The sequence below is a fragment of the Phocoena sinus genome, chromosome 3 (genome assembly GCF_008692025.1).
Source record: "Phocoena sinus isolate mPhoSin1 chromosome 3, mPhoSin1.pri, whole genome shotgun sequence".
In the NCBI taxonomy this organism is placed as follows: Eukaryota; Metazoa; Chordata; class Mammalia; order Artiodactyla; family Phocoenidae; genus Phocoena; species Phocoena sinus.
The window spans coordinates 25,698,499-25,711,444 of NC_045765.1; the positions used below are offsets into that span (position 1 = coordinate 25,698,499).

The window sequence follows — 12,946 nt, forward strand, 5'->3', positions numbered from 1 at the left end:
GATTGAAAGTATACGGGAGGGATGTGTGTAGGTTATTTGCAAAACTATGACATTTTACATAAGGACTTGAGCAAATGCAACTTTTGGTATGGGGGGGTGGGGTGTCCTGGAACTAAGCCCCTGTGTATACTGAGGGACAACTGTAACCCGTTTAAAACTAAGTACCAGTGGGTAATCTCATAAGAGCCAGTGACTTCTGTAGGTCTAGGCCCATATCATCTGCTGTTCCCCAGCACTTTATTAGGATAGCACTTCTAAAGTTCTATTAGAGGGGCTTCCCTGGTGGTGCAGTGGTTAAGAATCCACCTGCTAATGCAGGGGACATGGGTTCGAGCCCTGGTCCGGGAAGATCCCACATGCCGTGGTGTGGCTGGGCCCGTGAGCCATGGCCGCTGAGCCTGCGCTTCCGGAGCCTGTGCTCTGCAACAAGAGAAGCCACCACAATGAGAAGCCTGCGCACCGCAACAAAGAGTAGTCCCCGCTCGCCGCAAGTAGAGAAAGCCCAAGCTCAGCAACAAAGACCCAACGCAGCCAAAAATAAAAATAAATAAAGTTCTATTAGAAAAAGCCTTGATAAATGTGCATAGCCAGATTTAACTTGGGCCCAAATTTGGTTTTCATTTCAGTTTCCCTCTAAACTGCCTAGGAGTTTTAGCTGGCTTTGAAATAACTTATGGTTTTGGGCAGGGCAAGATGTTTTAGTATCAGTCAGGAAGTGTCATCAGCTCTTTGCTTCTATAGGAAAATAATAGCCCAAGTTCTAAAGGTAGAGTAGCTGCATAAAGGGTATTGGATCTGCCTCATTTTGAGGACCCAGTGTCAGTCAGTGCCCCTAACAGTGCATTTAATAAAATATCTGTCATGATTAACACATACTGAGTACTTGTTTTGTGAAAATTGTTCCAGGCCCTTTCACACATGTTTATCTTATTTAAGCCACATGACAGCTCTTCAAAGTAGATATTTCCATTTAACAGATGAGAAAACTGAGGCACCCTTTAATTCCTCTCCCTAGGGAACCAGAATGTTTATTTTAGTTCCCAGAAGAAAAATACACTGCCTACTGCAGACTACTCACTCCTTTTCTAGCAAACCTATCCTCAAAGTTTCATCCCTGAAGCATCTCATTCCCTGGGGTGCTCTGGACTCTCTACCCTCAAAACCAGGTGAGTTATTAACACTGGATCTGGACTTAATGGGCTGCTTTCTGCCTACAGGGCCAGCTAATTAGTCTTAATTATCTCATTATAGATTCTAAGTATTTCCAGCTGCTTTTTTACCCCTATTGCCCACTTCCCCTCCTCCCACCAAATGTCTATTTTCCAGATAGTCTGTGCCAAGTCATGGACACAGGTGATATATTGATGTATTCTTCCTATTTATCAGAACATCAGCTATTTCTGAGCAAGCTTCTCACTTTCTAAATCCTCCTGGGATATCTACCTCTGTTATTTTTTCCATGAGAAGAAGTATGCTTTAGCCAATTATTAGACATAAGAACAAATTTCAAAAACTACATTTGAGGGCTTCCCTGGTGGCGCAGTGGTTGAGAGTCCGCCTGCCGATGCAGGGGGCGCGGGTTCGTGCCCCGGTCTGGGAAGATCCCACATGCCGCGGAGCGGCTGGGCCCGTGAGCCATGGCCGCTGAGCCTGCGCGTCCGGAGCCTGTCCTCCGCAACGGGAGAGGCCACAACAGTGAGAGGCCCGCGTAACGCATAAAAAAAAAAAAAAAAAAAAAAAAAACTACATTTGACTTTCACTGACCACAGAACTGTAATATACAAATAATAAACATGAATCTTATCTGTTTGATAGAAGTTTGGAAAGTAATCCCTTCTCCCTTCTTCTCACTGCCCCCGAACCTCAAATCAATCATTCAGTCCAAACAGTTCAAATAAAAATGAAGAAGAAAAAGTTACACTGCCTAATTGACTGAGAATGTGAAAGGCAAAGTAACAGTTTAGCAAAAGTGAATGAGAATATGTGGTCAGAGGACTACAAGTTATATGACTGACCTTCGGCAAGTCATTTAATCTCTGTACCTCACTTTTCTAACGGATAAACAATGCAATAATACCTATTTCATGTGGGCTGTCCTGAAGATCAAATAGGAAAATGTATGTCAAAGTGGTCTGCAAACTATAACTTTGTAAACAAACGTTATTATTAATAAAGAAAAGGAAAAGTTTCCTTCCTCAGTGTATTTTTACTTCTATCTTTAGTAGCTATTTCTAAAATACTCTTCCCTTTTTATTCAAGTCATTTACTTGCTATTTAAAAATTTTCAAATTTAAGCCAGGTATCTTCAGGTGCCAATTACCAATGATAAGCCACAAAGGTAAATGGATACTATGCTACCTTTATCCCTAAAGAGAGAACTCTCTCTTAATGTCTATAAACACCATTTTAATATTAGTATCCCCGTGATCATTAAAAGTATGACTGCTTGTTAGAGTTTGAATATCTGAGGAAGGTACTACTCAGATCCCATCAACATGCTTCTCATCTGAGTAGTTCAAGATAAGGTGCAATCATAAAATGTCCAAGGAAAATAAACTATGACACCAAGCAATTCTAAATCTGTGGTTGGTAAAAACTTCATTTGCAACTAACAATATTTAGTTCTCTACAAAACAAAATCCTTTGTTGTATCTCTTTCCCACACTTCCCCTCTGCAATATTTGTCAGCTGAATTCACCTCCATTCAAATTAAACAAAATAGAAGGTTTTTATTTACTCAAGTAGTTTACACTGAACAGCTCCCTGGAGGTTCGCATTTACTGACTTGGGTAATATTATCTTTCCTTTAGTTTATTAGATTGACAAAGTTAACTTAAAAATAACCTTGGGAACTTTAAGTGATTCTTGGTCAGTTACTATTTTCTCCTGTACGTATGCTATCTCATGAAGGGAGTTTTTTGCATTAATTTTTTTTTCTTTCACTCTCTCTCTTTTTTAAAAAATTTATTTATTTTTATTTTTGGCTGCGTTGGGTCTTTGTTTCTGCGTGCAGGCTCTTCTCTAGTTGCGGTGAGCGGGGGCTACTCTTCGTTGCAGTGCACAGGCTTCTTATTGCGGTGGCTTCTCTTGCTGCAGAGCATGGGCTCTAGGCATGTGGGCTTCAGTAGTTGTGGCTCGCGGGCTCTACAGCGCAGGCTCAGTAGTTGTGGCGCACGGCCTTAGCTGCTCCGTGGCATGTGGGATCTTCCCGGACCAGGGCTCGAACCCGTGTCCCCTGCATTGGCAGGCGGATTCTTAACCACTGCGCCACCAGGGAAGCCCTGCATTAATTTTTATAATTTCTTAAACTACGTGGCCAACATGAAACATCATTATTCTGACGATGAAATGCTTTCAATTCTGTTCTTTATACAAGTGAACATCTCGTCTAGTTCAGCCAAGGAGCAATTTGATAAAGTGGTACAACTGTTTATTGTCAACACCCTCCCCCCCCATTTTAATCTGAAATACAACCTGGGGCACATAGCCCCTAATTAAATTCACACAAAGTACAAATTATTGAATAGAAACCAAAATGCATTTCAAAGTAAATATCAATTAATGTGACACCCAATTTCTTCACCTTTTTTAATCACTCCAATGTGCAGGGCTTATACACAAAGCATATTCAATTTCTTTTGTAGGATCCAATTAGAATATGCTTTATATTTCAATCTAAGAATCACATCCAATGCTTTGCAAGCAGGTTGGTTAGGTGTTTTTTCTATGTGATTCTTACCCCCCCCCCAAAAAAATCACTGATATAAAAAGTTCCTCTTCAAATTTTTCTGTTTAATTTGAGAAGAATTCTCATGATCTAGTATTTCTCTCACTTAATACATGGATCTGTGCTTCTTTTGACAACATCACTACCTCTTCTTTCCTTGTTTCCATGACAGTGAACATCCAATAGAAAAGTACAGAGCCATCTATATAGGAATTCTGACAGCAACATCCAGTCAATCTAGTTTGTGAGACAAGGCTTCAAATAATAAAACTGTGTTCAGCAGCACTCAACAAATGATTGTCTGTAAAGTAATAACTTGAACAGAGAGCAACAAGTGACTAGTCGAGCACAAGAGTGTCCAAGTGTAGCTAATCACTTGCGAAAGTAATCAGCCACTTGGTTTGTTTTGTCTTGGAGAGTCCAATGATCAAACTACTCCCAGAGAGAACACAGCAGGCTGAGCTGATTTCAGGAGCCATGATTATGGCATTCTGGTTACAGTATACTTGTGTGTCATTCATTCGCCAAATACTAACTGAGCACCTACAATGTAGAGATACTGAGATTGGTACTAGAAAATATGAAGAAGGCAAAGTCTACACCCTAAAGGAGCTCAACATATTTTGGGAAGAAGAGCAACTCTGGTTTGTAACAGGGGAAGGAAGCTCTCTGATAATATATACCACATATCATCACTTGATGCCTGTCATACACGTTTAATTATTTTTAAAAGTGAGAAACACTAATAAATAAAAAAGTTTCTTTTCAAACTATGTACAAGTTCCATGAGTGGAGCTGCTATTGTTTTTCATTTTATCTATTCCCAGATTCGATTTACTTACATCAAGCATCTACCATGTACCAGGTACTCCCACACAGCCTGTCTTTCCTTTTTCCCAAGGTATCTAAAAACTGCTTTCGGTGTAGCAGATATTTACCTTTAAAAAAAACCCTCTGAACCAAAAAATTTCAATTTATACTTTATATGTCCTTGGGTTAAATATTTCAAAGGAATCAAATCGTGTGAAAGCTAATAAGACCGTATTAGTCAATTATATATTTTTACTTCAGTTTCTCATACCTCACAGTTTTACATTAAGCAATACTAAATAAATGTAGTCTTCAAAAAGGCAGCGTGCAATGCAGGGTCTTTCTGGCCACCATCATGACTATCAATTACCAATGCAAAGATAAGTGCAGTAGTGCTGTGAATACTGACGGTGCTATCCTGTTGTTTAAGCTACCACAGATTTATGAGGGGTTCTTTTGTCCATAACGGCCGTACAAAAAAGGATCTTGACTCATTCCATTTCCAGGTCCTGAAGATGTGCGTGACATGAACCTCCTTCTAGGAAATTTCCTTTAGCCAGTTCTGTTTAACTTTGGTCTCCCTGCTTCTTTCACTCTGTTTGACAGGTCATTAAAAGAGCATTTTTAAGGCTTAGGAAACAAATTAAGTCTAGACAAGGGTGTTACTATCTCCTTTAATGCTTGGACAACAGGGAAAGCAAGAAGGCTAGCTCCTTGAGGGCAGGGGCCAGTATGCCTGACTGGTCTTTGTCTTGCCCTCAGACCTCAGCACAGGGTGCTCTCTAAATGATTATGGAGGACGATGACAAAGAGTCTGGGCTGCTCTTCTGCTCTCCAAGGCAGCAGCTGAGAGGTAATACAGGCCAGCGTGCAGCATGCAAAGCTGTCACTCAGATCCTCCATTTGCCTAAGGTAGCAGATGATTGGGTTTTGCATGCCTGGTTTACACTCTTCAAATATTTATAGACAGTTTTCTTTGCCTCAAGCCCTACTTGTCACTTGGCCAAGTTTTACATACATGGTTCTTTTAATCTTTCTTTAGAAATCAATCCCACTAAGCTCCTTAGTCATTCTTGTTGTATTTTTTGCAACTTTTGGCTGTTTGTCTTTCTGGTGATTTATTCTGTTGAAATGCATGAAAGTAACATACATATGGAGCAGAGAAGGCTTTAGCCACCTTTCCATTACAAGGGTCAATGCCTTTTACATACAAAATGAAATTATTTATCCCTTTTCCTTATGTATGATCATGTTTAAAAAAAATTCATGTTTCAGTTGATAGATCAGTTAATACATTGCAAGAGAAAGGAAGAAAAAGTATCATCAGTCTTATATTTTCTAAGGATGATATCATATCGTCATTAATTGAATTCTCTCATATGTCTATAAACCGATTAATTTAACCTGCAGTATCCAAACATGGGGGAAAATGGGAATCCAGCATAACGTGCTCAACACAGAGAGGCCTAAGTGCCCATCTTAAGGTAGCTCGCTATCTACCTGTGGATACTTCTGGCTAACTTCAGCTTTTCAATGAAACAAAAACAAGTTAATTTTTCCCATTAGAAAAGTAATACAGTAAGGAAAATTTCAAATAACCAGAAATGAGGAAAAGTCACCTATAGTGCACTACTCAAAGACAACATTTAACATTTTTGAAGAATTTCACTGAAGCTTTTTTTTTGACGCACTGTTTTTTCCCTCCCAATGGGCATGCTCATCATCATTTGCACAGTTCAATACCTTACGTTTTTGCTTAATATTATATCATAAAACTTCATGTATTACTTTGTCTTCAAGTCAAAATTTTTAATGACTACAGACTATTACATCAAGTAAGTAGATATGCCATAATTTTATAATTCCCTGTTGTTGGACATTTACATCATTACCATATTTTTCTAGATTAAATGCCATTACAAAGAAAATCCTTGTTTATAAAGCTTTTCTGTATTTACGATTATTCTTTGATTTTGTAGCAGTAAAATTAATGGATCAAAGGATACCCAGAAAATCAGCTTTGAAGTAAAGAGTTAATACAAGTACTATGTGAAGTGAAAAATACCACCTTATATACAAAAATTTGCCTTTTGGCTCTGGTGCTAACAAGTGAATGCTCAAATCTCGGAAAGTTGTAGAAAACTGTCAAAGATGGCAAATTCCAATAAGTTAAATGTGGTACTCACAAATATGACACTTCTTTATTCACACAAGTATACTGTTGACCCCTTATTAATTAAGCTTAAATTCTTAACCTTACCTAGATCTACCATCAGAAGACGAGTGAGGGCTGTGTAGAAGGTTGTTCGGCACCTGCAGTCACCGAGACTGTAACTGTCACTGATGCCAAGAAAGGGGAAGTGTTCACTCTGATGAAAGCAAGAGAGCATCCAAAGTTACTAAGCTTTACCTAAACTACCCGGAAAACTCTAGTCATTAATTAAAGGAAATAAGACTCACCGTGTGATTTTTTAACATGAATTTCACGGCATCTATCTTCACAAGTTTTTTTAAAAGGATATAGGTAATAGAAGTTAAGGAATCTGGGGAAATACAATTGTCTTACCAGTAAGTAATAGATCACAAAATGACACTGAACTATAATGGCATCAGTTCCTATTTAGGAAGAATAAATATTTCTTCTAAAGAGCATTATTCCTATAGAAATGCCTTCCATTCTGTTAAGAATGATAATCCATTATTAACCAGTGCAATGACTTTTCCTATCTTACACATTTTCTAGTTATGGAAAGGGAGAATGACTTTTATAATTAAGACAAAAAGTTTTTTACTATTAAAGCCTTGAGAGTGGAAAATTAAAACTGACCCTTTTTACATTTTGGGTGTAACATGGAACTTCTTTTCACTTAATATTATTTCATAAAAAATAATTATGAAAGACCCATAATAGGCTATCAAGAAAGAGAAAATTATTCAATTCTAAGACACATGAGCTCAGTTAGTAGAAATCTAAGGAAGTTCTGCTTTAGATGAAGAAAATCAGAATACAATTAGGAGCATGTAGCAGACTGCATGTCCTCAAGTACTGAAGGCCAGGTTTAAAGGACCTAATACTTCTCAAGTGCCTACTAGGTGTAAGGCATTTTATATTTGTGAACCCACCAAATCTTCATAATTACATTGTTAAATATTACTTGTTATGTCTAATCTGTGGATAAGAAAACAGAAGCTCAGAGAAATTAAGTTACTTGCCCAAGATTATACATCTGTGGACTGAGAGTGCTGACATTTGACTCGAGGTTTGATTACAAAGGCTGTGTTCTTTCTACTGTACCACATTATCACCTGAACAGTTCAACTCAGAATGAGAATAGAGTTGAAAAGTCACAAACACGATCACAAAGCCTAAATAATTTCTGGTTAATGCCGTCATCAAAGAAGGGCTGAAGTGGGTTCTAAGAACATCTATTCAGGACACAGACACCCTCTGCTCTTACTTAGGGTTTACCTAAGTGTCTTCTAGTCATGTGTCTCCTACTCTAGCTAGGGCACCTCTTGGGCATTCCCTACATACTTACTCACACCTTTCTTCAAGCCGTAATAATCTTACATGGTTCCATTTATGTCCCAATGAAAACACTGGCTCTTTTCCTTCACGTCATTCCCAAATGCAGATGTATATTAACTCTGTACAGTGGGGCTGATAAGCCTAATTTAAAATTTTAGGCACTCAGATGTGGGTGTAAAAGAGTAGAAAATGCACTGGAACAAAAGTTTGGAAACCTGGGCTTTCAGCTTGACTACACCATTCGATCAGCAGGATGACAGTCTGAGTACTATACTCGGTGACTCTTAGCCTTAGTTTTCCTCTTCAACAAATGAGGATATACCCAAGCTATCTTGGGTTGTGAGGACTGTTGTAAGGATCAGATGATGCAAATGTCTTTGTTAAATGTAAATCAGAGAGAAGATACAAAGAAGCAGAGAATGAACCTTTACAGAATGCTTACTACTTGCAAGGTTAATTCTCACAATCCCATGAGATAGATTCTATTTTTCAAATGAGGAAACAAACTCAAACAATGAAATAAAACTTTCCAAAAGACAGGCAATTAGAATGATTTACATTCAAGCCCCTCTGACTCTAAGGCAACCCATTCCAGTTGCATATTAAGCAACTGTATAGTTTGCTTATCTGTATATTATACTGTAAACTTTCTAAGGGCAGTGGCCGCATGTACGCATTTTCCCCAGTACATCGCTCTCAGTGGGTGCTCGATGCACTATGTGTTTCTGGAAGGTTGAAACAAGATCAGGGCTGATAGGTAGCAAGTCTTTCCCTGCTTACAAAGATGCAGATTTGATGATTTTTTTCTAGTGTAAATCACTGAGTCGAAGAACTGCCACTCAAACTTCACTCGGTTAAACAGGGGTGGGGATCAATAAGCTAAGAAATATCTTAAGTAATTACCAAATACAATTCGCTTACAATTGCGAAGTTAAAAGTGACAGGGTCTATGGGTAATAAGAATGCTGCCATTAATAGGAATCTTCCTGTCAGTGCTGCTAATAAACAGCAAGTCATGTTTTGACAACAGAATATTTATGGTAGCAATAAACAGAACATTCACAGGAAGAATCTCATATGCCAAAGACACACTTTCTGCAGAACTGCATCCGTGCACTTTGTACCAAGGCCAGCCTCACGGCCTTTTAATTACCTTCTAAATAAAAAAAAAAAAGGTTAAGAGTGAATTTTTAAACTTTTTCAATAAAGGAAAAAATGAGCGTTCATCTGAATATTTATATTCCCCTATAGGAATTCAATTCAAAGCTACTTATTGTCCTTAAGAGGATCTGTAATTTTTTTTAAAAAGGTAAATAGATACATCATCATTATAATCTTCATTCTTCTCTAAGAGACTAGGGTTCTTGTAAGTTGCACCATTTTAGTTGGGTGGCAGTACTAGGTTAGATTTCAGAGGCCTGTTGACAACAGTTTATAACAGTACACGTGGTAATGGTGGTTAACAGTAACAACAGTAGTAGAAGTCCAGTAGAGTTAGAGAACTTAATAAAGGTCTCACATGGAACTTATAAATGGTAGAGCCAAGATTCAAATCCAAAGGTCAAAGGTCTGTGTGAAAGTAGAAGCTCTTTTCACTAGGCTATCTCATATCCATTTAATCTTAAAGATGCCAAATGATTCTACAGAGATCACTAGCTTCTTGAGATACAACTGAAACTGGAACTAGGTCCCAGAAGCGACAGGGAAACTGTTCTTTTAGGATGCATCAACTCATAAGTGAGCCTTCATCACATCCAGGACTGAGCAAACTCCATAACCTGGCTGATACTAACTTACAAACAAAATGCTCATAAAATTTCTGTCTATATCCATGTTGTTACGAAACCACTGACGAAGGTGAAGATGGCCTTACTGATAGTTAGCATGACAAATGGAGAAAGGCAAGAAAAAGTTGAAAGCATGGTGATCTAAGAGATGGTCAAAATTTTGAAAATCTGCAGCCTTTGAAGACAAGGATAACCAAATTGAGAATGCCCTGGTTTCTTAAGTTACAGGTACCACACACTTCCGCAGCTAAGGGGCACAGGAGCACCAAGTATGACTTCAATTCATGCTATCAAGTCTTTACTGAGCAACACCATATTTCATCAATCCTAAAACACCACGGATTATAAAAAACATCCTTATGATATGAGCTGCTATGAAAGAAAAAGTATTTTAAAGTATCATCAGCTATAAAACATTTTATTTACAGAAGTGTTAAAATGTGACAAAATTTGTTTTAGAATCGAAGAAGTAGTATATTAGATGCATGATATCCACTAAGCACAAGAGGCTGGATAGTGGTATTGACCTAGGCCATTATGTAAAAGCCATACATATTTACAAATATTACAGATAGAATTAGATCCTGATGATAGAAGAAAGTGCACAGATAAGAAAATTACCTGTTGGAAATTACTGTAGGTAATATAGTATAAATATACTGTAGGTATATAGCATAATTACTGAAATATTAGTTTAGTTATTTCAAAAGTAGAATTATGCTCATGAACCCTACTAAACTAAAAAAATCCAAACAGGTATAACCAAAATGAAACATCTTAAGGGATACTAATAACTACTTATAAGGACTAAGAGTTAAGGTTTAGTATCTCAGTAGGAGAGGTAACAGTAGGTTCAAAAGGCCTGCTATGTGATGAAGTTTTGAAACTATAGAGAAAGGAAACAAGAGTCCTAATCCCTAATAATTTACAACTTAATAGGAGAGAGGACTAGCCAATACTAGGCTATATTATATTCATCACCAGAAATATAGATAAGAACTAGGTGTCCAAGAACATTAAGAAAAAGAAAAGGAACGAAAATGAAGTATTTAATAGCACCTACTATGTGACTGGATCAGTAGAACCAGGTGCTTTATTATTGTAAGATGACATAGATATATTGTTATGTATTTATTATCTTATCTAATCCTTACAAAATCCTAAGAGATAGGTAATATTCCCTTTCTACAGATGAAGAAACTGAGTCTCAGAGAAGTTAAATGACTCATTCATGTTCTTTCAGTTAACATAGTGACTAAGGATTGTAACTACTTCAGGATGGCTCTACCAAGTTTTTAGCTAAACCTGAAAATTAAAAGAGACCTAAGTGAGTTACAATGGATCAAATGAAGAGAACAGCACATGTGGTAATTCAGTGAAAGATAATGAAGGGTGTCAAGGGGAAGGCAAAAATAAATTTCCTTGGCCCAAGTATAAAGTACAAATTGTGGTTGAGTGGTAGATCAGGAAATTAGTTATGGGAACTCAATAAGTCAAGTACCATTAAAGAACTCAAGTTTAAATCGATAATTTTACTTTGACCCAAGAAGCAAGTGGAAGTGACTCTGGGCTTTTGGGAAGAAAAATGATCAGATCAAAACAATACTCGAGGAAGGTAATCCTGTGAAGCAAGAATATATAAAGAACTGAGAGAAGGCCTGCATAAGTGGGCTACAGAAGAGGAGTAGCAGATTCTCACCCTTGATGCCAGCACAAAAACAAACAAATAGAGCAGATAAATTACGAGATGACTTTTCCAAAGATGACAGAGACAGCAAACAAAGAAATAAATCAACATTTCTTTTGATGAGAAATGTTAATAGAAGTATGCCTGAGGGATGTAGCTGAAACTAGTTTTATTTAACATTCTGAAAACCATCTGGAGATGGTGATACTCGCTGAAATAAAGCAATACATTTTAATACTGTTTCACAAAAGCAGAATTACTACGGTTTATTACTAAATATTTCCTGTAACAGACATACCCAATTTTACTTCCATCCTTCACCCTGATTTCATTCTAGACCCTTGTTTCATCTTTCATCCTTTAGTCTCTCCTGACCCTCCACCTCATTCAGGATTCACCAAATCCTGGTGTACAGGAACTGTGGGAGATAGCCCCAGTCTTAGATAGTCTGAAGCCAAATGGAAGTAATTCTTTCTTTAACAGATAACCTGAGCCAGCTTCATGGGCGTCCAGACTATGCACTTGCACAGGGGTCTCTGCTTATAAAGGCCTCTGCTTGGTTCAATGCTCTGCTGATGAGGACTTGAAATTCTTAATCATTTATGAACAAGGCACCCCACATTTTCACTTCGTACTGGGACCCGTGAATTATGTATGTGGTCTTGCAATAACATGATGAAGTTATTAATTCTAAGAATTGTTTAAGTTAACATTATCAATAGGGTAAAGTGAGTTTGGATAAATTCATGAATTTATGTAGAACCCTTTAATGGGGTCTGTTTTTTAAAAGCTAAAGATATTGTGGGTTTTCTCAAACCTTTGAGGATGATGTAATAAGGGCAGCTACCAACAGAGGGCCTAACAGAAAATGAAATTTCCTTTCTCATTATTATCTATCTGAAACCCAGAGACATGTAAATGCTATAAATTTTAGTAAACAATGAATTGCAGTAGAAATATTGATCAATTATTTTTCAAAGGAAGAAAAATTTGAAGTAATGATTAATAAACAAACAGAATTTTGGATGAAATGTGACACTTCCCTCCCTCTTTCTCAGCATGTAAAATAAGTAAGTTTATTTGATAGCTCTGTATGACCCTTATTCTTGCTCCAGTTTTCCTGGCAGCTTCCTTGTCCTAATCACTTAAACAATCTTACTCCTTTCCCAATTAGATAGAAACTAGAATTTATGACTGGAAATCATTTCAAAGCAAGAAAAAGATCCCCAGGTATTAAACCTAACTGTGGAGGGCTGCCCCAGGACAGAGTCATTTCAACTCTGTGCCTGTTAGAGAAAGCTATTTAGAATCTGGAATTCTTGAAATTTAGTCTTGGAAATTTAAAAAGTACATTAAAAAGTTACTAGATATGCTTGCTAAATGTATCATATATGCCACATGTAATG

At 37.4% G+C, this 12,946-nt stretch overlaps 1 protein-coding gene across 4 annotated transcripts in view; it reads right to left on the reverse strand.

Annotated features, from left to right (window-relative positions):
* RANBP17 (RAN binding protein 17) overlaps positions 1-12,946 on the reverse strand; it is a 318,400-nt gene that overhangs the window by 80,020 nt on the left and 225,434 nt on the right. For all 4 annotated transcript variants that reach the window (XM_032626913.1, XM_032626914.1, XM_032626912.1 and 1 more), the window contains 2 exons: positions 6,998-7,061; positions 6,798-6,906 (listed from right to left, as the gene is read on the reverse strand). In XM_032626913.1, coding sequence (XP_032482804.1) covers positions 6,798-6,906; positions 6,998-7,061 — 173 coding nt within the window. The remainder of the gene's footprint in view (positions 1-6,797; positions 6,907-6,997; positions 7,062-12,946) is intronic.